The sequence below is a fragment of the Heloderma suspectum genome, chromosome 6, assembly GCF_057233095.1.
Source record: "Heloderma suspectum isolate Gila_16-S chromosome 6, 16-S_ref, whole genome shotgun sequence".
In the NCBI taxonomy this organism is placed as follows: domain Eukaryota; kingdom Metazoa; phylum Chordata; class Lepidosauria; order Squamata; family Helodermatidae; genus Heloderma; species Heloderma suspectum.
The window spans coordinates 75,832,529-75,859,867 of record NC_139463.1 but is presented as its reverse complement, the minus strand read 5'-3'; the positions used below and the strand labels follow the sequence as shown (position 1 = coordinate 75,859,867).

General features: G+C 47.6%; 1 protein-coding gene across 1 annotated transcript in view; it reads left to right on the top strand.

Annotated features, from left to right (window-relative positions):
• LOC146341233 (SH3 and multiple ankyrin repeat domains protein 1-like) overlaps window positions 1-14,584 on the top strand; it is a 75,257-nt gene extending 60,673 nt beyond the window's left edge. The window contains exons 12-15 of the mRNA XM_084807328.1: window positions 3,401-3,567; window positions 7,951-8,064; window positions 12,443-12,518; window positions 14,515-14,584. Of these exons, the coding sequence (XP_084663454.1) occupies window positions 3,401-3,567; window positions 7,951-8,064; window positions 12,443-12,518; window positions 14,515-14,584 (427 nt within the window). The remainder of the gene's footprint in view (window positions 1-3,400; window positions 3,568-7,950; window positions 8,065-12,442; window positions 12,519-14,514) is intronic.
• The last annotated feature ends 12,755 nt before the right edge of the window (window positions 14,585-27,339 follow it).

Below are 27,339 nucleotides of genomic sequence, written 5' to 3'. Positions count from 1 at the left end.
CCTCTTGCAAGGAACCCAAGGCAGCTTACATTATCCCCCTCCTCTCCATTTTATCCTCACAACAACAACCCTGTGAGGTAGGATGGGCTGAGAGTCTGTGACTGGCCCATAGTCACCCAGTGAGCTTCCATGGCCGAGTGGGAACTAGAACCCGGATCTCCCAGCTCCCAGTCCAACATTCTCAGCGCTACACCACACTGGTTTTTTAGACTCTGGACTTAATGGTCTTAGGGCAGGAGGGCTTTTTAGATTAGGGCAGTGAAGGCTGCTGCCTCTGATTTTGGTGGAGCTGTGAATCCATTCTGGGTTTCAGTCAGAACAAGCCAGAACTCTAAAGGAGAGATCCAGGGTTCTGAAACCTATCCCCAAAACAGGTTCAGCACCTTGGATAGCTCCTTTAGAGGTCAGGTTGGTTCTGACTGAAACCCAGAATAGACTCACAGCCCCACCAAAATCGGAGCCACCAGCCTCCACTGGATTATGGGTGCAAAACATGCCGCTCATGGGCTGCAGGTGGCCCCCCAGGCCCTGCCTAGTGCCCCCCAAAACCCCCAGCATCTGCTGCTGTGAAAAAAAGAAACTCTAGGAATGGGCTCTCTGGTTCCTCCTATAGAAGCCTCCTCCCAAGAGAGTCCTAGAAAGCTGCATCTGAAGGTTCTGCCCACTTCTTAGTATGCATCTGGGGCCCCTCCCTTTCCTTCTGCTGAGTGGGGCCCTGGACCTCTGCCCCGACTCCTTCCCTGACGGCAGCCCTGGGATAAAGGCCTGGTTCCTACATTCCTTTGGAGGGGGCAGGGATCTAGTGGGTTAGATACAAACGTATCAGAGCCTTAGACTCTCTGGAGATGGAATGAGAGTTGGAGCCAGGATTTCTGTGTTCTCTTGGAAAGGCCATAGGGCTGAAAAGGATGTGATATGGGAGATCCTGAACTCTCATTTTTTGTTTTATTTTAAGTATCCACAGGGGATCCAGGGTGCTGGATTCTTAGCCCAGGGCAGCAGGGAACCACAAGGTCTAAACTACTTATTAAGGGTCTGCTAGCTGGGAAATGCTGGCAGTTGTAGGATTTTTTTCTGTCTAAACATGCATAGGATTGCCCCCTAAATATACTAGTAGCAAACTCATTCTCCGAGCGTGGATCCTCATGCAGCCAAAACAGCATTGTCTACGCACAAAAGGGAGGTTTCAGCGGGCTTCAGGAAACCCCAAGTTTTGCAGACAGAGAGAATATCTTTAAGGAGGAAAAAACCCTAAGCGGAGACTTCCTCCACAAATAGTGCTATGAAGCGTGAGCATGCTCAGTGCACACAGAACACTGTTCGACTGTTGGGGCAGCAGGTGGGCGTAGAACGGAAAACTGGTAGGGAGGGGAGAATAAAATGGAGTATTGGAAGAGGGCATTGTTTGCAGGCTGCAATTCTGAATAGGCACACTCTGCACTGACCCATTTTGCTGCAAGTTCCACTGGTATTACATTAAGGGTACAATCCTATGCATGTTAGACAGACAAAAGCCCTACAACTCCCAGCGTTCCCCAGCCAGCAGGCCTACCTTTCCTCTCTAAGGGCACAGGTGTGCAATGGTGCAGCTAGATAATTATAGACCCAGGACTTAGGGTGCAATCTAATGCATGTTTTGTTGTTCAGGTGGAAGTTGTAAGACTTTTTACTGTCTAAACATGCATAGGATCACACCCTAAATGTATGTTTTCATTTACATCTTTTAAAAAATGGTGGAAGTGATCAGGATCAGGACTGTTGTCGTGCTGGGAAAGCAAATTTCACCACATTCCTGATGAAAATCAACCCTTCCCTCCCCACCCCCAAGTTGATATTTACCCCAGGAGCAGCAGTTTCCCATCTAGGCCAAATAGCAGGAGAACAGGGGGGTGGGGGTAGTGCAGGGCAAAAGCTTAATCCCCTCCTTCTCTGCATGCTGTGGTCCCAATCCTGATCAGAACCTCCTCCACCCCTGCCCTGCAACTGTTACTTGAAAGGAAGGAATAAGAAAAAAGATGGAAATTAAAACATACATTTACCTTGTAGTTTGGCCCTACAGAACTACTAGGAATCATACAGTATCTTCTAAAAACCAAGCTTTCTGGGTTCTTTCCAATAGAAAGTGGGATGTATTGGGTTAGAGTGGAGGAGAGGAGGAGAGAGAAGGAGGCGGCACAGATTCAGTACTCATCCATCATATTTGCCTTACTTCTTGATTTTTATGGTTGCTCATATATTTATCTCTCCCTGTGCTGTTTGTCATTTGTGTTGTCTCTTATTCTTTTAACTATTTGTATTGTATTATATTATTTTAACTCAGGCGTGTTGAACCTCTTTCAGCCTGAGGGCTGAATTCAATTTCAGAGAAGCTCTTGGGGGCCCATTTTCCAGTGGTGGATGGGGCCAAAGTCAAAATAGTCATGGCCAAAGGAAAAAGGTGGAGGCTCCCAAAATACCAGCATGCTGTAGCTTAAAGTTCTTACTGCCGGTAACTAAACCTCCGTAGAGGCATTTCAGCCTTTCAGAATGGGAGGAAAATCTGCCCCAAAGCCAGGAAACCACCATATGACAGGTGGATTCAGGGAAGGGGGTGTGGCCAGGAAATGGGGTGTGGCCAGAAAAAGGGGGCATGTGGCCTTCTAGGAAACCCCAGAGGGCCAAACTGGAAACCTAGGAGAGCTGGACTTGGCCTGTGGGTGTGAGATTCCCCATCCCTGTTTTAACTGTTTGTAATCTACCTGTCAGGGATGAGTCTAAGCGCCTTCAGATGTCCGACAGCTCCGATTCTGAATCAGAGTTAGAGCAGCAGCTAGATCCAAGACCAGGGGAGGGACCCTCTCTAGTGAGCCAAAATGCTGGAAGAGAGTCCTCCCAAGACCTTGACCAACAGATGGCCCAGACTGAGCCCCACCCCCACCGTGAGAACGCGGTTTCTGCGGAGGAGGAGGAGGAAGCATGACTTAAGAAGTGCTAGGGCACAACACAAAGCAAAGTGGGAAAAGTTAGGGGCAGGGCTCAGGTGCTCCACCCAGATAGCCACTCTTGGAAGCCAACATAGGAGGGAGTCACCCAAAGGGAGGGGCTTCACTGCAAAGCTAGCTCGGCTGGGAGGTTCATACCCCAAACTGCCAGCAACTTTCTCTCCCTCTGCTTCGTCTCCTCGGCTTAGAGACTGATGATTAGTTGTTTAGAGCCTAGTGGCAGCCTGAGAGTTTTCCTTAAAGCTGCATTTGTGGAGAGATTAGGCTCTAGCAAAATAAAGTCATATTAATCTAAAGACAATCCAATTCTGACACCACCCAGAGAATGCTTGTTTGGGGGTGGATTGAAAAAATATAATTAATAAATACGTAAGTAAATAAATGTGTCTTGGTCTCACTTTCCCTCTTTCTCTTGGCAGCTCCAGTGGCTACCAGAAGGAGTCCGCTGGAGGCAGCACACTGAGTAGCCGGGGAGTGAAGCGGAAACTCTATTCGGCTGTGCCTGGCCGCACGTTCATGGCTGTGAAACCGTACCAGGCCCAGGCCGAGGGTGAGCTCGCCATCAGCAAGGGCGAGAAGATCAAGGGTACGTTGATGTCTGTGCACACCTTTGGACTGCCCAGGGACATTCTTCCTCAGCCCAGGATGCCTGGGGGCTTTGGGAGGGACTGAGAGGCTTAGCGTGGGGGGTGGTCTCAAACTCTGCTGCAGCCAGCTTCCTTCCCCCACCCAAAAAAGTAACAAGTTTCAGCTTCCCAAAAAGAAAAAAAAATTAAAAAATTATTCCCCCCACCCCCCACCTTTTGGTACCAGGGAGTGGATCATCTGCGATCTATGGAAAATGGAAGACAGCTTAGCCATAGCTCATTTGTCTGGGACACTTCGAGCCAACATGTCAGAAGCCCCTTCCCTTTGTCTGGAGTGCGGGATGGGGCAGAAGGGGTGAGAACTCCATGGAGGTAAAAAGTGGGGCAAGTGAGGGTTCCATGGAGGTAAAATAAAAAGGGACCGTGGAAAAGCATGGAGTTGCTCCTTATGTCTCCCACCAAATGGATACACACAACTCACTCAGCACAGATTGGGAGACACACATTTTACATTTAAATTTAGGAATTTTCCAGCCCTGCCTGGAGATGCCGGGGATTGAACCTGGGACCTTCTGCACGCAACCTGGCACTCATCAGATGTGTTGGACTGCAACTCCCAGCATTCCCAGCCAGCATAGCTATTGGCCATGCCAGCTGGGAATGCTGGGACTTAAACCCCCGCACATCTGGAGGGCACCAGGTTGGGGAAGGCTGCTTTATACTGAATGGGACATGGGAACAAGGACCAATCAAGATATGCACAAATTGTAGTGGGTGGAGGTCAGGATGGGTCTTGGACCACGCTCTCGTTCTCTCTGCAGAGGCTGCCCCTTGCCTCATGCTTTGAAAACCTTGTGTTTGGCTGGTATAAGTGGAATCAGGGTAACAGTGAGGCTGGGCTTGCGTTTGTGTGTACGGTCTAGCTGGTGTCTAGATTGTCTTGGTGTGCATCTGAGTGTACAGGGTTTTTCTCTATGTGTGTATGTGTGTGTATGTGTTGTGTCTACAGAACAGTGGCCAGGTCAGTATGTTTGAACCATGAAATAAGAGACATCTCTTATATTCGCCTGAAACCTAGGCAGCTGCCTTATACCACCGAGCCACAGCCTCTTCAGGTAGCTTCACGTGCTACCTAATCCTGTAAATCAGGGATGTGGAATATCCCACCTGGCGGCCTAATTCAGCCCACAGAGGTTCCACATCTGGCCCGCAGATCCTCCTTGGGTTCCTTCAACCCCATCCACTGGAGGAATCCCCCCTCCCCCAGAGGAATCCCTGCTGTTTAAATGGAGATGCTGAGCATTGAATCTGGGATCTTCTTCATACCAAGCATCTCTGAGCAACGGCCCCTCCCATATTAAAGACAGAGGTGTGAAAATACGAGGGCAGCCCATTGTGTCTAGCGGGGCTGTGATGTTCTATGGCAGTGATTCTTAAACTGTTTTGTACCATGGACCCCCATTCTCGTTTGCTCCTTCTTTGAGGTCTAACACATTCTCTCACTGCCATCGCATTGGAGGCCACTTTAAAGCTGGGATGGGGAACCATCGGCCTGCGGAGTTTCCCCTTCTGGCCCGTGAAGCCTTCATCTAATACTCCAGGGGGCTGAGTTGGCCTCCAAGCCCCACCCCCAGGTGGAATCCCCACTGTTATCTCCAATCACAGATCTGGAGACAACAGCAGAGGATGTGGGCAGCAGGGGACTTGACCGGCTTCTCCTGCACTGCACCTTCCCCCATTAAAGGCTTACAAATTAGAACATTTCTTCTGCATTTCAATGCAGTTGTCCCAAGCAGGGTGAAAAGCAAGAGGGTAAAAAAAGAGTGCCTGTGAACAGACACCCACACAAAAAGAGCATGCCCAGGGTAGGGAACCTTTCTCTCCGCTGAGGGCCACATTCCCTCTGGATAATGTATTAGGGTCTACATGTTGGAGCTGGGTGGGGCTAAGCCCATGGTGGACAGAGCTAGAGTCAAAAGTATTTCTCTCTTTCTGCCACACCCTTCTCTCTTTCGGTCTCTCTCTTCTTCTTCCACCCTGCCAAATGGATTGCCAGGGAAGGGAGAGATCACGCTTGCCAGACATCTGATCTGCTCGCAGAGGGCTTTTGAAATTAGGCTGAGCGTTGCAGGTGGGGGCCCCCCCCTGCCCTAAATTGAGGATTATATAAACCAGCCTCTCCCAACCCGGCACCTTCCAAATGTCTGGAAGTACAACCACCATCATCCCCAGCCAGCCCAACCCATGGGTGTGCCTGCTGGGGAAGACAGGAGTTGTAGTCCAACACATCTGGAGGGTACCTGGTTGGGGAAGCCTGATACAGACAATGAAGTCTATATAAGGGGACTTATAATGCTGTTATTAATGACTTTAGTACCAATACAAGAAACACAGTAAAATGAGGCCACTCAAAATAACACAGTCGTATGATCTTATATGACCGGGGTGTTCTCTGCTAAATAGTAAGATGCAACATGGAGAAATGGAGAAATGATTACAAAGGATCCACAACTAGCAGTTAAGGCAACCAACTGCTGTCAATTTATTTCATTATTTGTTTGTTACATTTATATCCCACCTTTCTGCCCAGTGGTGCTCAAAGCATAATATGCCACAATAATAATGCACATACAATAAAGTGTAATCCAATACAGTGATTTCAGCAGGTGTAGCTTGGCAGGCCCTCTGTGTCAGTGCACACCCCCCTCCTCTTCCTCCTCCTCTTGATTTCAGCTGGAGTTGTGGGACGTGCAAGCAAGCCCTTCCAGAGGGAGCAGTGGTAGTGGTGCTGCTCCAGTGAGTGCCAAGAGGCTGCCACAGTAGTTGTCCACAATACACCAGAGCGACATAGCATCACTCCAGGGCATTGCGGGCAATTCCAGCGGTGGCCACTTGGATCACCAGAAAACGGGTTCCGGTGCAGCAGTGATGGACCCTTGGCAGCTGCCCCAGGATACCTCCAGCTAACATTGGGCCTGTTTGCTTGATCTGGAAAAGGCCTTTGGCAATTTCCACCGTTATTTTGGCTGTGGTTTCAGCAACCACGTCCAAGTGCGCCACGGGCCACTGGTGGGCTGTGCGCCACAGTTCAGAATAACTTGTTTAGAATATGTATTAAGATTTCTTTCTCTGTGTCCCAAGGACTACGTGAGTGTTCCAGTTCATACTGTTTAAAACATTCCTTTCCCCCCTCCCACTGCTGCCCATTTGGCTCTATAAGCTGGTGCTTTAAAGCAGAAAATGTGAGGGGGAAAGTAGTGGATCACTACACTGTCTGAATGAACAGGAACAACATTCAAGTTAGCAGCTGCTTTTAAAACAGAGGTGCAGAACTGTATATGGCTGGGGGGGGCAGATTGCCCCCACCAGGCCCTCCACAGGCCAGTTGATGTAGGTGGCCATGGCCACGTCCACTAATGTCATCACCCTGCTCATCTTAGCCCCCATGACTCTCTCAGTATGGAGAAAGGGACTCTGCAGGTGCTGGGAAAGTACCAGGGTTTGCACAGAGCCCATCTTCCCCATGGGGGCACTGCATGAAGCGACTCAGCCAACACTGGGAAGAAGAAGTGCTCTTCCCAGTGCCCAAGTCCCTGGCTTGCTGTGGCACCTGGTATCCCTTGGGGTATTGTGCGCCATGCAAAACAACTCAGCCTGCGCCAGGAAGAGCGGCTGCTCTTCCCAGCACGGCCCAAGTCCCCTGTCGCCTGAATCCCCCACTGTTATCACCAATCTGAGATTGGTGATAACAGCAGGTATTCCCCTGCATGTCGTTCTCCCTCCCAGTGGCAGGGAGAGAAGCACGTAAGGGAATCCCCACTTTTATCTCAGATCAGAGAAAGCAGTGGGGATTACTCCAGGGGGTAGGACTGGAGGTCAAGGCCCACCCCAGAGGAACCCATGGCTCCACAATCCAGATTAGGCCCACTGGCTGTGGGGTTCTGTGCCCATTTTAAAAGATGGGGAGGGAGAAATAAACAAACAAGACCAAGTTCTTGTCCATCACAGCCGAACTCCATTTGCTCATCACCTTGCATTCATGTCGGCAGGATCCCCAAACACTGGGAGTATCCGAGACACACACCAGGTGAGATTTCAGGCCCAGGCCAGGTCTTCAAAATAGCCACAGCCTTTAACAAGACAACAACAACCAACTAAATTCCATTCGCTGCTCCACACAGGCCATTCCTCATGCAACCTGGGCTGAGGATTGTGAATGGCCCGGGGGCAGTGAATGTCTGTGCTGTGGGTGGGAATTCAGACTTGTCTCTCTTGCGCCACACTGGCTCTGAGTCAGTGGCAAACCTTAAGATGGTGAATGGTTGGCCCACTGTTTGTCCACAGCCTGTGCATGCCCCTAATTATGCCCTTCTTCTTTGCAGTGCTGAGTGTTGGGGAAGGCGGCTTCTGGGAAGGGCAGGTAAAGGGCCGCGTGGGCTGGTTCCCCTCGGACTGCGTGGAGGAAGTGCCCAACAAGTCACAGGAAGGGAAACAAGGTCAGTGTTCCAAACCACTTCCTGACCACAGGCGTGTGCGCACACACGCACACGCACACACAGCAAACTCATTCTCCAAGCATGGATCCTTGTGTAGCCAAAATGCCACCATCTGTGCACAAGAGGGAGGTAGCAGCAGGCGTGAGGGCATCCAAGGTTTGCACAAGTACAAAAAGACTTTAGCGGACCACATTCCAGAAACAGCTCAGGGACAACGGAGCACACTCAGTGGGCATGGAATGCAGACTGACTATTGGAGGGGAAAAAATACAAAGCCAAGGAAAGGGGGAGTAGAATGGAGCAGACGTCCCCAACTTGGTGCCCTCCAGATGTTTTGAACTGCAACTTCTAGAATTCCTGGCCATTGGCCATGCTGACTGGGGCTGATGGGAGTTGAGGTCCAAAACATCTGGAGGGCACCAGGTGGGGGAAGGCTGGAATGGAGGATCCAATGGATTCATGTCCTCTCCCTGCCCACTGGCATGCCCCCTTTCCACCTTCCTGACAGCAGAGCCGGGGGGTGGAAAGATCCATGATGGGTTCTCCTCCTCTGCAATCGTAGCTCTGTCTGTGGGCACAGCGGAGGAGGACTGTAGCATCCTAAGGCCATCTAGGAGCCATAGGATTGCACTCTTAAGGATGTTTCCAGATGGACGGCTCCCAGCACTCACAACCAAAAGGCTTTGTGCAACCATTCCATCTTTTCCTCCTTAATGGATTTTTTCTGGTAAGGGAAAAAAAAACTGCAGAAGCGGTGGGAAAACGTGCAAGGGTTACAAATGGAAGATTCTGTGTCTGGAACATACACACACACAACACACACATACACACTGTAACATTTCATGGATGAGCCAGAGCAATTGCACTATAAAAGCCTCATCTGGAAGCACCCTAAGTTGCTTAGGGCACAATCCTACGCATGTTTAGACAGAGAAAAGTCCTACAGCTCCTAGCATTCCCCAGCCAGCATGGGGAATGCTGAGAGTTGTAGGACCTTTGTCTGTCTAAACATGCATAGGATTGCACCCTTAATGTATTCCATTTGTAGTATGTGGCCTTCCTTGCTGCAGTATGTTTATTTATTCATTCATTTATTTAAAGAATTTCTATTCCGCCCTTTATTACAGCTTCCAAGGTGCTGGGCAATACTCGTTAAAAACAACAATTAAAATTGCAATTGCAATTGAAATTTTAACATGAAAACAGAAAATCTAGCAACGCTAAGGCATTAAAATCCACAAATGCTTGGTTAAACAAATACATCTTCAAATGGTGCTGAAACACCATCAGGGTTGGCACCTGTCGTAAGGCCAGGGGTGGGATTCCAAAGGCAAGATGCCACAACTGGAAGTTATATGTACCATTTCTTCTCATCACATGCCCTTCCAACATTTCACAAATGAAGATCGGTACACTTTTGTATACTTGTAACATTCCTATTCTCACTTGAGATGCATACATTTTCACACACTCCCTCTCTCTTGCTCTCGTTACACATTGTTGGAATGCTTTTCTCTGCTTGCTGTATTGATATACTCTGCAATAGCCTGTCTTGGGTTACTTCCAGATGAGGCTTTTATTGCACCATTGGCCTGCCTCATTCACAGAATTTTAAGGTGTGGTGCAGACGTTGTTGTCTTCCACTTATAACCCTCTCATGTACTCCCCCTGCTTCTTCCATCCTTTTTCTTACTGCCAAAAATCCATTGAGGGAAAGACAGAATAGGTGGACAGTGTCTTTTGATCAGTAGTGCCAGGAGCTGTCCGTCTGGAAGCACCCCTGTCCTAAGTTCTAAAACAGGCTGTTTTAGCAAACTGCTTAGTAAACTGACCCTCACCGTTTCCTTTTTCTTAAATGTAAGAATACGAATGTCAAACATACTGTTTTTAATCTCACATTGGATCCATGCTCACTATAGAGTAGTTACATCTCAAAACCCATTCATCAGCATTTTGTATCTTGGTAGGCCATTATACAGGGCATCAAGGGGAAGCGGTGTGCATGGGTGTTCTCTGTTTAGCCAACAACCAAGAGAGAGATAACCTAAGGATGCTTCAAGACAAAGCTTTTATCCTGCAGTTGCCCTGCCTCAAACACAGAATTTTACTGGGGGGGCAGGGAGGGATTTGTCTCCAGATGTCATCATCTTCCCTTTTGCAACCCTCCTGTGTTTTCCCACTGCTTCTCCGGTCTTTTTTCTTACCAGAGAAAATCCCTTAAGGAGGGAAGATGGAATAGCTGCATGATACCTTTTGCTTGGGAGCGCTAGGAGCTCTCCGTCTGGAAGCACCCTTAGTCACAGTCTGGAACTGGTGATGTGATTTACAAGCAAAAAGGGTGTGATGCCAAAAAAACAAAATTAGTCCTACAATATGTTATTACGCATAACAGTTTGAAATGAGCCTCACCACCTGCAACGTGTGAAACGGCAGCCTGCGCACGAGATGGTGCCTTGATGTGCGCTGCAGACAAGAGGCAATTCCCTACTCAGAGTTCTAGAGTGGCAGAAGGGGCTGAAGCGTCAATGACATCTGTTGTTATTGTTATTCTTATTATTACCTTGTAAGTAAATCCACAAAAATTACTAGCCTGCAGAAATTTCTACCAGCCTGCCAGGGACTGGTGGAGAAGGGATGGAGAGCTCCATCCCTCCTGCAGTAGCCCACTGTATATCGACGCTGGGTGCACAGGAGGGGTCTTCCCTCCTCGAGTGGCCGTGGGTCCTACTTTACAGAGGACAGTCCTCTATTTCAAGGGCTGTCAGAGGACAGCCTTCTATTTGAAAGCATCCCCTCTATGAAGGGCTGTCCAGTCAGCCATCAGAGGACAGTCTTCTCCTTGAAGGGTTGTTTGGTCCAAGTCCATTTTAAAGATCAAGAACCCTAAGAAAGGAGAGCATCCAGGGGCCTTGAAGTAAAGATGTCAGAGGAATCTGTTTTGGGGGTGGAGCATGACAAGCTTTCATTGGTTTGGTCCCCCGGACTTTGGTCTGTTTTCCACTGTGGAGCCCAACTCGGCCTGCAGCAAGTCAGGCCAGTTTGCAGATTTTCCGTATTTTTAATTTGTGCAAATTACGGCTGAATTTTGCACAAATTTGCATAATTTGTGGAAATTACAGCCACCATTTGTGCAAATTTCGGCCATAATTTACACACATCTCTACACACACAAATACACAAGAAGTTCCTGGAGTTCAGGAAAAACCCACAGGTCGGCCCGCAAATGCAAACCAAGTTGGGCATGCCTTGAAACTCTGTCGAGCCCTAAAAGGACCAGATTTCCCAGCAATGGACATCCCTACCCTGAAATTGCCCATCAGAAGTTAGCCACTGGACAGCAAACTGAGCGGGCTGCCACACAAGTCACCTGGCCACAATCTTCCCCACTGCAGTGAGATCTATTTAAATTATGCTCATTATTTCTAAGTGTGTGTGTGTGTATGCAATGTTATGCATAAGTGTATCCTCTTTTGTCCTCTTTTTTGGCAATGTGTTAATTGGCCACCTTATTCCTTCCTCTGGCAGACCACTAGTTTCTATGCTGGGTGTTTCTATACTACCAGCCCTCTCGCATTTCTGCATGCAGTTGAGTGCCTAAATACAAAGCTGCATTATGATCATCACCAACATTATTAATTTCATACCATTATTGTCCATGGTGCCTTACAGAATGTACATGTGTGCTAAACTGCTAACAACAAATGTAAAAGGCATCTCCCAAAATCTCAAAGGAACAAAAATAAGGACAATGCAGTGATTTACCAGAAAATAGGATAGGACACTTGGAACATCTGCAATTAGCTCCCTTTTTCTTAGGGTGGCCGCTTATGAATTGCCAAAAAAGAGGAAAAGCATCACCAGAAAAGAGGACAAAAGAGCGCATAGATTTGTATAAAATTCGCATGTGCTGACTGATACGTATAGATGCGAATTAGAATTTTTTTTTTATAATTTAAAGAGAAATAAAAAGTAGATCTCACCATAGCGTGGAAGACTGTGGCCAGGTGACCTGTGTGCCTGCCTGTTCAGTCTGCTATTCAGTTGCTGGTGATGGGCAACAGTTCTTATGGTTCTTTATCTTTAAACCAGAATTGGACCAGACAGCCTCAAAGTAAAGGACTATATGGCCACCCTACTTTTTATTCCCTTTTCCCTCTGTCCCACTTCTCATGGGCACCTTCTCCCATTCTGGACTGGGCAGGCCCCACATGGATGCTACCAAAAGCTGCACTGAACTTGTGCTCCCTACTCAGTGGCTGGTGAAGGAACCAGCAGGAAGTACGGGAGGCCCTGAACTCGAAAAGAAGACGCTGCCTGTATCTCATACGCCCCCACACCTCGACCCTAATCTCCATCCTCTCTCTGCTTTGCTTTGCAGAGAGCCGCAGCGACAAAGCCAAGCGACTCTTCAGGCACTATACAGTGGGCTCCTACGACAGCTTTGATGCCCCCAGGTAAGTGAACTGTGCCGAAAGGATGGGCGATCTGTGGTCTTACGCAGTGCAAGGTGCAGTCGTGGGGAAATGTGGCTGTGCAAAGGTGTGCGAGTATGCGTGGATCTTAGCATGTTAAGGCTGTTTCCTCTGGTGACATCTTACACACACATCCAGACGTCATCAGTTCCCATGTGTTGTTCTTAAGCTCATTCGTGAAAACCCGTATTACCACTAGGCCGAAGAGTGTGGCTTCCGACCATTACAAGTGAAATCCCAGAATAGTCTCTGAGTCAGGCAGGAAGCAAAGACATTTGTTAACTGCAAAACAAAGCAGAACGGTTGTAGGGGCAGTCATTTTTGCTCTTTAGACGATGGTTGGTATAAGTGAGAATGACTACCTGTTAACAAATTGCTACGAATTACTAATTAATTAACCTTAACTACTGGAGACATAAAATTACGAAATTGACTTTCTGAGTTGTGGAAGCAAAGAATATCACTGGGTTCAGGGCAACACAATACATTCATGAAGGATATTATGTGATTCTTCTGTTCTGGGGGCTCAGTGGAGACAGGAAATGTGTTGTGTGTGTCCCCGCCCCCCTTTAACATTTTCTCTGTGGCATCTTGAACAGGAGCAACCTGAGACAGGATTTTCGGTGGAGGTGATGCACTTCCATAAGTTTCCTTTTAAAAAAGGCGTAGTGATGCTGCAATCCAAGCACATTTATATGGGAGAATGCCCCATTGAACACAGTGGGGTTTACATCTGAGTAAACATGCATGGGATTGCATTGGAAATGGGATTTCCTTCATGTTCAGAACCTAATCATATTTGAGAATTGAGAAGAAATTGGTCTTTGGATATTCCTTGCATTCCTCTGTAGGATGTGGCTTGTCTTGCTTGCTTGAGTGATCTAATGTGATCTGCTCTACAGCCATCCTAGTACTGTGCTGCCGGCTTGCTCCAGGTCTCTGCTTATAACCCTCTGGGGTCTGAACTATGTCAGCATTGGGAGTGGGGGGGGGGAGAGAGAGAGAGAGAGAAAGTATAGAATAAGGACTGGATTGGATGGTTGTCTGGTCTTTTCCAACCTAGGGACTCTGTCAGGAATCTTTGAAGGCATCACCAAATGTTACACTTTCAGGTAGGATATGATAAGGGGGTGGGGAAGGCTTGTACTAAAGAACTGAAGGATCAACACAGAGGATTGACTGTCACCCTTGAGGCCTAAGGCAGGGGTGCAGAACCTCAGGCCTAAGGGCCAAATCCAGCCCTCCAGAGTTCCCCAGAAGGCCATGCCCCTTTCCCCAATGGCTGCTTTTCTGGCTTTTGTGCATTTTTCCCCCCATTCTAAACAGTTGTAATGCCTCTCCTAAGTAGGCTGACCACATTTCCTTGAGACATAAACGAGATATTGGGATGACAAATATCCAAAATGGGACGGGGTTTTTATTACAGCAAAGAGTTCCGCTGTAATAAAAAAATAGCTAACAGCCTGTTGAACCGAAATATGAGTCTGAAAAGTCCGAATCAAACTGAATGTAGGGCAGAAAGAATCTCTATGGGCGGAATGATGGTAGAAATAACAGTAAGACTCATCCTCCTGGCTCCCACACACTGAATGGGGCTTAGCGACCGCCTCTTGAATTCCCCGCCTCTGCAGACAAGCCAGGGGACGGGGTCTGATCATCGCTAGCTCAAGAAGCCTGGCCTTGACTGGATAAAGTAAACGGAACTTCCTCTTTCGTCACCCTAGTAGTTTTACTGCACACATTGATTAGCATAGAGCCTTATGATAAACGCGTTCAGTTGTTTACAAAAAATTAAAAACGGGACAAAATTGACATTTATATTAAAACAACAGGACGGTCGGGAAATATGAAAAAAACAGTACTGTCCCGTTTAAAATGGTACGTATGGTCAGCCTACTCCTAAGGCTTAGTTACTGGCAATAAGAACTTTAAGCTGAAATAGACTGGCATTTTTGGCCCCACTCCTTTTACCCTTCAGCCCTGCCCACCCTTGGAATGCGGCCCTTGCGAGCTTCTCTGAAATGGAATTTGGCCCACAGTCTGAATGAGGTCCTGTACCCCTGGCTTAAGAGGTATCCATGTTGGTCTGTTGCAGCAAACACAGCAAAGGGTCTTGTGATGCCCTAAAGACTACCAGATTGATTATGGTATCAGGTTTTCTTGGGCTAGAGGCCACTTCATCAAGGCCTAAGCGACTGTGTGATTAAGTGTTGTTTTTTCCTGGTTCCTGTTGGATGGTTATTCTGTTTTTTCTTTTACCTGGCTTACCTTGAAGCATGTTGGATTATGGTAATGTGTGACAAGCTGTCAAAAAGAGGAACATTTACTAAGAACTTGCCCAATATGGATGGAGAGAATATTTTTCCAGGGATGGCATAAAATATATTCCTATTACAGAGAAAAGTTGCCTTTTTAAATTAAAAAAGATCATAGTAGTAGTTGTTGTTGTTTATTCGACCAGTCACTTCCGACTCTTCGTGACTTCATAGACCAGCCCACGCCAGAGCTTCCTGTCGGCCGTCGCCACCCCCAGCTCCCCCAAGGTCGAGTCCATCACCTCCAGAATATCATCCATCCATCTTGCCCTTGGTCGGCCCCTCTTCCTTTTGCCTTCCACTTTCCCTAGCATCAGCATCTTCTCCAGGATATCCTGTCTTCTCGTGTTGTGGCCAAAGTACTTCAGTTTTGCCCTTAATATCATTCTCTCAAGTGAGCAGTCTGGCTTTATTTCCTGGAGTATGGACTGGTTTGATCTTCTTGCAGTCCAAGGCACTCTCAGAATTTTCCTCCAGCACCACAGTTCAAAAGCATCTATCTTCCTTCTCTCAGCCTTCCTTACAGTCCAGCTCTCGCAGCTATAGGTTACTACGGGGAATACCATTGCTTTAACTATGCGGACCTTTGTTGTCAGTGTGATGTCTCTGCTCTTCACTATTTTATCAAGATTTGTCATTGCTCTCCTCCCAAGAAATAAACGTCTTCTGATTTCCTGGCTGCAGTCAGCATCTGCAGTAATCTTTGCGCCTAGAAAGACAAAGTCTGTCACTGCCTCCACGTTTTCTCCCTCTATTTGCCAGTTCTCAATCAAGCTGTTTGCCATAATCTTGGTTTTTTTGAGGTTTAACTGCAACCCAGCTTTTGCACTTTCTTCTTTCACCGTCGTCATAAGGTTCCTCAGCTCCTCCTCGCTTTCAGCCATCAAAGTGGTATCATCTGCATATTGGAGATTGTTAATGTTTCTTCCAGCGATTTTAACTCCAGCCTTGGCTTCATCAAGCCCAGCACGTCGCATGATGTGTTCTGTGTACAGGTTGAATAGGTAGGGTGAGAGTATACAACCCTGCCGTACTCCTTTCCCAATCTTAAACCAGTCCGTTGTTCTGTGGTCTGTTCTTACTGTTGCTACTTGGTCGTTATACAGATTCCTCAGGAGGCAGACAAGATGACTTGGTATCCCCATCCCACCAAGAACTTGCCACAATTTGTTATGATCCACACAGTCAAAGGCTTTAGAATAGTCAATAAAACAGAAATAGATGTTTTTCTGAAACTCCCTGGCTTTCTCCATTATCCAGCGGATATTGGCAATTTGGTCTCTAGTTCCTCTGCCTTTTCTAAACCCAGCTTGTACATCTGGCAATTCTCGTTCCATGAATTGCTGGAGTCTACCTTGCAAGATCTTGAGCATTACCTTACTGGCATGTGAAATAAGTGCCACTGTTTGATAGTTTGAACATTCTTTGGTGCTTCCCTTTTTTGGTATGGGGATATAGGTTGATTTTTTCCCATCTGTTGGCCATTCTTGTGTTTTCCAAATTTGCTGGCATATGGCATGCATCACCTTGACAGCATCATCTTGCAAGATTTTAAACAGTTCAGCTGGGATACTGTCATCTCCTGCTGCCTTGTTATTAGCAATGCTTCTTAAGGCCCATTCAACCTCACTCTTCAGGATGTCTGGCTCTAGCTCACTGACCACACCGTCAGATCTATCCCCGATATTATCATCCTTCCTGTACAGATCTTCCGTATATTCTTGCCACCTTTTCTTGATCTCTTCTGCTTCTGTTAGGTCCTTGCCATCTTTGTTTTTGATCATACCCATTTTTGCCTGGAATTTACCTCCGATGTTTCTTATTTTCTGGAAGAGGTCCCTTGTCCTTCCTATTCTATTATCTTCTTCCGCTTCCGCATATTGCTTGTTTAAAAATAATTCCTGATCTCTTCTGGCTAACCTCTGGAATTTTGCATTTAATTGGGCATATCTCCCCCTATCACTGTTGCCTTTTGCTTTCCTTCTTTCTTGGGCTGCTTCCAGTGTCTCAGCAGACAGCCATCTTGCCTTCTTGGTTTTCTTTTTCTTTGGGATGTTTTTTGTTGCCCCCTCCTGAACAATGTTGTGAACTTCTGTTTATAGTTCTTCCTGGACCCTATCTACTAAATCTAGTCCCTTAAATCTATTCTTCACCTCCACTGCATATTCATGAGGAATATTAGTGAGCGCATATCTAAATGATCTGTGGGTCTTCCCTTTTCTCTTTAGTCTGATTCTAAATTGTGCAATAAGAAGTTCATGATCTGAACTACCATCAGCTCCAGGTCTTGTTTTTACCAACTGCATAGATGTCCGCCACCTTTGGCTACAAAGGATGTAGTCAATCTGATTTTGGTGTCGACTGTCTGGTGAAGTCCATGTATAAAGTCATCTCTTAGGTTGTTGGAAGAGAGTGTTTGTTATGCACAGTGAGTTGTCTTGGCAAAATTCTATCAGCCTGTGTCCTGCTTCATTTTGTTCTCCCAGATCATGCTTGCCTGTAATTCCAGGTGTCGTTTGACTACCCACCTTAGCATTCCAGTCTCCTGTAATGAAAATAACATCTTTTTTTGGCGTACTATCCAGTAGGTACTGCAGATCCTCATAGAACTGATCTACTTCTGCTTCTTCAGCATCTGTGGTTGGGGCATATATTTGGATCACTGTGATGTTAAATGGCTTACCCTGAAATCGAATTGAGATCATTCTGTCATTTTTTGGATTGTATCCAAGCACTGCTTTAGCCACTTTATTATTTATTATGAAGGCTACTCCATTTCTTCTGTGGTCCTCTTGTCCACAGTAGTAGATCTGGTGGTCATTTGATGTGAAGTGGCCCATTCCAGTCCATTTCAGTTCACTGACACCCAAAATGTCTATATTTAATCTTGACATCTCCCCAGTAACCACATCCAATTTGCCGTGGCTCATAGATCTTACATTCCAGGTTCCTATGGTGTGTTGATCTTTAGAACATCGGATTCTTCGTCCGCCACCAGCACCATCGGCTGCTAGCTGTCCTTTCGGCTTTGAGCTAGCTGCGTCATCACATCTGGGGCTAGTTGAACTTATCCTCTGTTCCTCCCCAGTAGCATTTTGACCATCTTCCGACCTGGGAGTCCCATCTTCCGATGGTATACCAACATATCTCTGGTTGTACTGATCCATTTAGTTTTCATGGCAAGAATACTGGTGTGGATTGCCATTTCCTTCCCCAGGGACCATATTTAGTCTGACCTCTCTGCCATGACCTTCCCGTCTTGGGTGTCCCTTCACAGTTTAGCTCATGACGTCACTGAGGTGCTCAAGCTCCAGCATAGTAGTAGCAGCAGAGTAATAGTTGGGTGGAGTAGTCGTATATTCCTTCGCCAAGATGCCTTACAATTAGAGAAGGGAAACATACAGGATCCTGCTCAAAGGCTTACAATGTCAGTTACCCTTCCCAAACCTGTTGCCCTCCGGATATGTTAGACTACAATTCCCAGCGGGGCACCAGGTCGGGAAAGGCTGATCTGAATGCTTTTCCTATTTTTCTTTCATACACCCCAAGTCCAAATGCTACACACACAAATTTAAATAATAATACTTAGCATACCTGTACACTTCTTCAGAGTGCTCAAAACATTAATCAGGTCATCTCAGTGATCCTCATGTCCTTCTAAGGATAGTCAGTATTACTATCCCTGTGGGCTATGAGACACATTACATTTTTATCCAGTCCTTCTCCCAGAGCAGCACACAAGGTTCTTCTACACACACAAAACACATTTTATCTTCACAACAACCCTCTGAGGTAGGTCAGGCTGAGAGATAGTGGCTGGCACAAGCTCACCCAAAGAGATTTGTGGCTGAATGGGGAAGCCACATTCTACTAGTCTGACATTCTAACCCCGACTTTTCCAACCTGGTGCCTTCCAGATGTGTTGGACTACAACTCCCATCAGCCCCAGCCAGCAGGTTGGGGAAGCCTACTCCAACCACTATGCTGTGCTGGCTCTCATAGCGGCCTACCTAAGGGCCAAACTAAGGGAGATGGCAGGAGATCTGTGTGTTCAAGCCAGAATCACATGGAAAATGAGGAGTATAGAGGGGACTGATTTAAGGAGCAAAAGAAGCATGTGGGTGAGGGTGGCTAAACCTCCCCCCTAACCTGTTATACCTCCCTGAATCCCCTCTCCCCAAGAGCTTTTCTCTCACCTGGTGCAAGGGGGAAGATTCTGCTCTCCTCACCTGTTCATTCCTTCTTAAACCAACACCAACACCCCACTTCCAACCTGCTGGCAAATATAGGATTATACGCACGGAGCTGCCACGGTCACATCTAGGTTGGCTCGGCTACCAAGCAAGCAGTATGGCTGGCCTGGTTGTGCATTTGACATCCTCAAGATTTGCTGACCCAAAGGTTCAGCTTCATTAGACTCTAGACAGGGCAGGGGTGGCCCTCCAGATGTTGTTGGACTGCAACTCCCATCATCCTCCACCATTGGCTATGCTGGCTAGGCTTAATGGGAACTGCAGTCCAACAAAGTCACCCACCCCTGCACTAGACTATACAGCTCCTATACTGGAAGACAGGCCTGTTTCACCACTAAGCAGCTCCCAGTCCCACAACATAGCCAGTGTGGTATAGTGCTTAGAGTGTTAGACTGCAGCCAGGGAGACCCAGGTTCTAGTCCTCACTCAGCCATGAAGTGGGGCCTGGGGACTTTGGGTCACTCACCCACTCTCAGCCTAACCTACTTCACTGGGTTGTGAAGATACAATGGAGATGAAGGGGACCATGTAAGCTGCCATCAACATGTGGAAAGGCCTACCTCTCCCTCTCTAAGGGCACAGGTGTACAGTGCAGCGAGATAATTTTAGACCCAGGACTTAATGGTTTTATCGTAGCCCCCTTTAGACAGCTGTGTGTATGACTTCCGCCATAAAGCACACAACTAACATTTCTCTTGGCTCCCCAACAGCCATTCCATGTTTTACACCTGCTTGTGCATTCCTGGTATGTTAGAACAATCATAACAACAAAACTGTTTGCCAGACCTGACGATAATAGTAAAATAATACTCTGAGCATGTGCAGTTTTGCATTTTAAACTCACTTAAATCATAGTACCATGACTGCAGGAATAAAATGGCGTTTGCTTCTGCTGCCCACATCACCTGCTGCTATCTGGATGGTCATTTGGGGGACCTTGGCCCCAATGTCCATTGCTAGCTGCACCACTGCAGGTGTGTCTGTGGCCTGGGGGGGCTAGCAAAACAATCTCTTTGCTTCTGTTTCCTCCACGTGAAGGAGGCAGCCAATTGTTCAGCTCTCTTATTAGACTAATTATGGTTGCACCCACTGCTTCCAGTTCTAGTTACATGAATCATTTACACAGCACTTACAATGTACAAAGTGCTTTATTATCTTTACCTTGATTAGCCTCGCAAGAAGCCTGGGAGATGGATGGGGAATCGAGCCTGTGACTTGCACAGGGCCACCTAGTTGAGAAGGATTTAAGCTGAGGTCTCAGTCCATGTTGGATCCACTGCTGGCCTGTTCTCGAGTCTGCTCTTTTTCTACCACTCTGACCCAGTTTGCGCGTAACGGTGGCAAATCGTGGGTCAATTAATTAACCCACGATTTGCTGTGGCACCTGCCATGCGCTTTCCACAGCCATTTTCAATATTCAAAATTGACATCCAAACCTGGACACTATAGGTTAATCGTGGATTAAACAACCCACAGATAACCTACAATTCGTAGTTAAGTTAACTGTGGGTTGTTTAACTCATGATTAACTTACAGTGTCTGGGTTTAGACATCACACAGCACCTTGATCAGTCCAGTCAGGAGTTGAATATTCAAAAAGGGTGCGGAAAGCACCTGGTATGTGCCATGGTAAATCATGGGTTAATTAACTATTTGCTGCCATTACATGCAAACAGCCCCACTTTGTAGTTTATCTCCCATCTTAGACCATCCCAAGACTCTTGGCTCTTACCCTAACTTTGACACCAGGAGTAGGCAACCTGGTGCCCCCCAGATATTTTGGTCTTCAACTGCTGTGATCCCTGAAGATTCGCCATGCTGGCCAGGGCTAATGGGAGTTGTAGTTCAAAACATCAGGAAGACATTCGGTTACCTGAATCCCTCGACACCCCATTCCTGTCCTAGATAATCTAGGATACCTGACTTCAACACTTACTCTCTCCCACTTCTGGAGGCTACGCCCCTCCCCAGATCCCCTGGAACTTTGACTCTCCCACTGGTCTGATTAAATCTGTAAGACAGAGTCACTTCTGGGGGGCTATGCATCCTCTTTTATGGAGAACAGTCCTCTATTTGAAGGGCTGCCAGAGAACTGTCCTCTATTTGAAGCCTTCCTCCATTTGAAGGGCTCTCCAGTCCAGTTAAGGTTTAAAGATAAAGAACCATAAGAACCGCTGTTGCCCATCAACACTTAGCAACTGAGCAGCAGACTGAACAGGGAGGCACAGAGGTCGCCTGGTTACCGTCTTCCACACTATGGTGAGATGCAACGTATTTCTATTTAAATGATGATAATTATTTCTAGATTTGCATTCATGCATATGAATTAGCATGCGTATCTTTTATGCAAATCTGTGTCCTCTTTTGCGGGGGCCGGGTGATGCATTTCCTCTTTGGGGACAATGCATAAGTGGCATTCCCCCCAAAAGCGTGCATGTACAATGTTTGAGAGGCTTCGGCTGGCGGAGCTATAGCGGAGTTCCGTGGCAACACTTGGAGCAGCGAGGACATGGGAATGGGAGCCGTGCTTGATTGTAAGGTAGGGGAGGTGATAATGGCTTGTCCACCAGGCAACATAACAGAAACCTTTTATGTGTAGCATGTAGTTCAGCTGTCCCCAGCCTGATGCCCTCCATGCTGGCTGGGGAGGATGGGGTTTGTGGCCCAACTTCTGGAGGGCGCCAGAGCTGCTTCCAGACCAGCCTTTCATTGTGCAGTCACCCTGCCCCATTCACCTAATTGGGGTGGGGTGGGGTGGTCCAGATGACACTGTCTTCCGTTTGTACCTCTCCCATGTTTTCCTACTGCTTCATCCATCTTTTTCCTTACCGCAAACAAATCCATTAAGGAGGGAAAGCCAAAATCACTGCAGAATGCCTCTTGATCAACAGCGCTAGGAACCCTCCATCTGGAAGTGCCCCAGGTTGAGGAAGAGTGGTGTAGTTTGTCCCCAATAGCCATCAATGCACCAGTCCTATGTGAATTTGTCGAATCTTTCTTTTAAAGCCATGTAAGCTACCCTGACAACTCTGGCACCTCTAGGGCATCCTCTGGGAGACCGGCTTCTTTATTCTCTCATGCCCACTGACTATCACCCTCTTTCACCTTCTCCTGGCTGCATAAAGGACTCCAGAAAAGACAAAAAGAGAAACAGCCAAAGCAACTAAGCTTGCAGATTTGCTGTGGCTTCCATCTCCCTCCACTCCAGCCCCAAACTTTTTACCCCCACATTAATGTCACCAGTGTAGACCAGGGATGCAGCAGAGAAGATAGATCTGGATTTACTGGGAGATATCTGGGTGATCTGCAGTAGATCAGCAAGGATTTCCAACTCCCAAATTTATATTTTTAGTAATAGCAGCAGCAAAACGATTCTCCTCCCACCCTAAATTATACTGCTGTAATGAAGAAAACTTGGGGTAACCAGGACTGGATTCTTGTGTGGAAGGACTGTGAGCTGGTACTCCCCCCACCCCCCCAAAAAAATTGTGGGCTCAGAATTCTTTAATTCTCAGTGCAGGGATGCTTCCAGATGAGGCTTTTATGGCACCATCACCTTTCCTCACTCTCCATATGTTGATGTCTTCCACTCATAACCCTCCCATGATTTCCAACCACTGCTTCTGTCTTTGTCTTTTCTTTACCGCAGAAAATCTGCTAAGGAAGAAAAGACAGAAGAGCCGTACAAGGCTTTCTGATGGGGAGCGCTAGGAGCCCTCCATCTGGTTGCAGCCTAGGTCTTTTGCATCAGGCTCGCATTGGTGGATCTTAGGGTTCTAGTAAAGAAAAAAAGAAACCAGATCCAAAAAGCCTGAATTCTGCCCACCCGTGATGCAGGCCCCTATCCCTCCTCCATTTCCCAAGTCCAGTGCTCCTCTCCCCACCAGTACTCATGCATACTAATCCAGCTTTCCCTAACCTGATGCCCTCCAAATGTTCTGGGCTACAACTACCAACTGGTTGGAGAAGGCTGCTCTGATCCATGTCCTACACTTCCCTGAGAAACTACCCCAAGCCATAGTGATGGCCACCAATTTGGATGGCTTTAAAAGGGGGTTGGACAAATTCCTGGAGGAAAAGGCTATCAATGGCTACTAGACCTGATGGCTTTGTGCTACTTCCAGTACCAGAGGCAGTGAGCCTATGTACATCAGTTGCTGGGGAACATGGGTGGGAGGGTGCTGTTGCGCTCATGCCCTGATTGTGGGTTCCTGGTTGACAGCTGGATGGCCACTGTGTGAACAGAATGCTGGACTAGGTGGATCCTTGGTTTGGCCAAGGATCTTGGGTGTGACCCACATGCCACTGCAAACATCTTGGAGCTTTGATGGGGTTTTTAGGCATTACTGACTCCCTCCCTCTTTGGACCCTCCTTCCCAATCCACCGTTCTCCATAGTTCAACTCAGGCTCCCCCCGCCCTCCCTGTTGCCCTGGATCCTTTCTTTGTGCTCTCCCTCCCCAGCAGACCCAGTTATTCCGAGCCTGTGTGCCTCCGATGCTCTGATTTGTGCTGTGCTGCATTCCGTGCTGTCGGCAAACGTCCTTGAGCTCAGCAAGCAGGCGGTGTGTCCCAGTCGGGGCTGGCTTTGAATCTGGAAATGGGACTGCTGGATTGAGAGCCATCGGTGGAGGTGCCATGGGTTCTCAGCACCCGTGTGCAAGCACACGCCCTTCCTGCTTCCTGCCACAGGGCTCGCACGATTCCTGCTTAGGTTCTTACCACAAAGTGGCTGGATAGGCCCAGAACCTCTCGGGGCAGTGAACTTTGCCCCCAGCCAGACAGTGAAGATGGGACATGTCGGGGCGCCAGCAGCCATGTGAACCAGTTGGGCAGCACCATGGGGCCAGATGTGGATGGGTGAGTGGGGTGGGTTCTAGACCAGCCGGGGGGAAGAGTGTGATGGGGGGAGGATACAGCAAGGGAACATAATAGTGTGTCTTCTCCCCCTTCATCAGTACTGACCCATTTATCTTCAAATGTCGCAACTTCTTCTGTAATGGGAACTTAACTGGGAGTGCGGGCTTGCTTGCCAGGGTAGGATGAGGTTCATCTGGCAATGGGGGGATCCTGAACTGAGAAAAATAAGTTGTAAGAAGGACAAATGCAAGGACCGAGGTGCGAGTGTTTGTGCACACAAAGGAAAAGGATGGACTGATAATGTCTTGGAGAGCTTATGCATGTTACTTTACAAATAGTTGTACATTGTTACTTCGCTGCAGCATGAGAGGTTAATGAGCATTGTGTGCATATGCAGGAGAGGAAGAGAGTTGAATGCGCACTTTATGTTTTGTCCTATTTATCCAGCCGGGGAACAAACTAGTTTTATTCTATAGCAGTTGCTCTCAGCTTTTGTGTTCTGTTAAGAGATAGGTAGTTAGTTTCCCCTGGGAAGATTCCTGTGGACCTCTAGTGAATCACTTCCAGCCACTGCTTAGTGGTAAGCTCTGGATTTGTGATGGCAACACTGCAGTGGGAAGAGCTGCCTGAGATTCTGCATGTATGAGAAAAATGTTTTATTGTTATGTTTCATAAAAGGAGTGGGGAGGGTTAAGCACCCCTCCCTCTCGCTGTTCAAAATGGCTCCTTCCTAAAGTTTTTCCATATCTTATCTTTTTATAAAAAAATAAAAAAGCTGCTTCTAGGGCTTCATTACACACACTTGTGTGTAACATGCAGATTGCCCCTAACCCAATGAGAGAAATGTTATCATTGGTTATTTGTCACTCTGAGTTGTGTGTGTGTGTGTGTGTGACCTTGTGAGATTCTGCAGCTGTTACTAACCTTGTGGTGGTGTGCATCATACAGACAATTTACATGCCTGTACATACGGCATGTAGCATGTATGTGTGTTAATGTATTGCAAATCTTATAAGGTAATACCTTCTCTCAGATCAACTTCTGTGGCTGCTGAAATGTACGCTCTTCCAAATAAATCACAGAAGCATTGGGTGGTATCTCTGATTCATCAGTTCTGCAACGCAGCTATTCCAGCAAACTTCTGTCAAAATGTTCGGGGGGGGGGGAGGTAAAGGGGGCTTGTTTCCAACTGCGTGCATTTAGGAACAGTGGCTCAAAACCTTTGTGTTAAAGTCTAGCCTTGTTTGGGGATACCTCTACCTTTCCATTCAGCCCGTCAAGGAATTCTGTGTATTCTGGAGGCATGCATGCTCATACATAGAGAAAAAAATGTATCCTTTCCCTTGTTGTGTTATCTCATATTCTCTGGACACCCCCCCCCCACCCCCCACAGTCAATAAGTGTCCATGTATCATAGCGTGCAAAGATGAACTTTTGTGCAGCCTTGCAAATAAGGCCATGTAACATTCTAGCCCACAAAATGTCTTACTATCCTCCTTGCCCTCTCTCCACACATGCCTATGTTAGCGATCTGTGGCCTTAAAAAAAAAGAGAGAGAGAGAGAGAGCCAAGTTTTGTAACACTCCCCGCATGAAGGTTTCCAGGAGAAAATTCTGTCAGGTGTGCAGAAATTATTTCAGGCAGCTACCTGCTTTTGTGTATGAATAATACATGTGTGTGTGAATGTGAATAAGACTTTCATATTGTGTGAGTGAGAGGGAGAGAGAGAGGGAGATTGTGGGTGTGGGTGTGAGAGAGGGAGGGAGGGAGGAGAGATGGGGGGTCTGTTCTGCAGCTAGAAGAGAAGCACAGGGAGGACCACATGATAGTTGGGGAAAGTAAGCCTTAACCTTACTTGCAAGGGTGACTTATCAGCCCCATTGAATTCAATGCAGTTTACTCCCAAGTAAATTTCCCACCAAACTGTAGATCAGGGCAACAATCCAGTGTGTCCTTTACTTGAAAGACAATCTCACTCAACAAAATCGCTTTGACTTCCAAGCTATAAATGCATTGAATCAGGCTGGAAGTATGTTATGCAAGCTTTTGTTGGGAGCAAGGTCGTATGGAAGTTCAGCGGGACCCGTGGGACAATCCTAAGCATGTTTCCCAGGAAGTAAGAGTGGATTCAGGCATCACCATTTTGCTGTGATGTTTGCCCTAACCGTGGGGGAGGGCTGAAGGTATCTGGGGCATGACGGGTGGGCTCCCACGTTCCCAGGCTAAGAACAGGCAGCCATCAAAAATTTTATTTGCTGCAAACATGGTAGCAATGGGATCCTTCATATGTTGGGCTGTGCTTGGCCCACTCACAGCAGATTCCCTATACAAGTTTAACTCCCCTAGTGCTGCTGGAATTTGTGCAGTGGCTTAGAAAAGGGACCTTCGCCTCACCCCAAACACAGTGACAGGGACAACTCAGTAAACAGCTGTCCCCAAACGCCAGAGGCAACTTCTTTTCCTCTGGTGGCTGCGCCTATAAGGATCCATACAGGATCTGGAGCTGAAAATCCTTATGGCAGGGATGAGGAAGCCAGAAACCTCCCCCATGCCACCCTGGAGCCCTCCAGCTGTGTCAGACTGCAGCTTCAGTTATCCCCAGCCAGCTGGGGATGATGGGAGTTGCAGTCTGACACATCTGCTGGGGGGGTGATATACCAGGATCCCAGAGCCAAGGGCCTGTCTTTTGACAGAAGGGCTCAGGTGGGAAGCTGCTCAGATCTGAGCTCATTCGTTGGAGATGGGGCCAGCTGTTTGGAAAGTGACCCTTTTCCCAGCCCCCAAAGGCAATCACTTCATATGGCCACGGGATGCACCCGCCTCGGGTGTGGTGGCTGCTGTTTGCAAAGGGGCATCTTAACAAAAAACGACAGTCCTGCCGGATGAGACTGAAGGGTGGTCCGTTTGGTAGCAACCTGCCTCCCACAGTGGCCTGTGGGAAGCCCACAAACAGCGGGAGGTTCCACTGAACTCTCATGGCCAACAATCGCCACTGAGAGGCTAGTCCTCCGTGAATTTGCCGGATCCCCCTTCTAAAGCCGCCTAAGCGACTGCCCATCGCTTGGCGGCGGATACCAAAAACACGAATCGCGTTGTTGTGTGAAGAAAGTACTTGATTTCGCCCGTCCTGTCTCTCCCAGTGATAAAGTCTTGGGCCAGCTGTCCCGAGAATGAAACTGGTTATTTTAAAAAGAACCTTTGTCTTGCTTGGGCGAGTGTGTGTGTGTGTGTGTGTGTGCGTGCGTAGGTATACTTGAGCGAGAGGAGGCTAGGTGCACATAGTGCCTCTTGCAATATCTATTTTCACGAAGGAACTCCGGGAAGTTTGTGCTTCCGCTGTGCGGGGCGGACGCAGGCGCGCGCGCGCAGTTTGCGG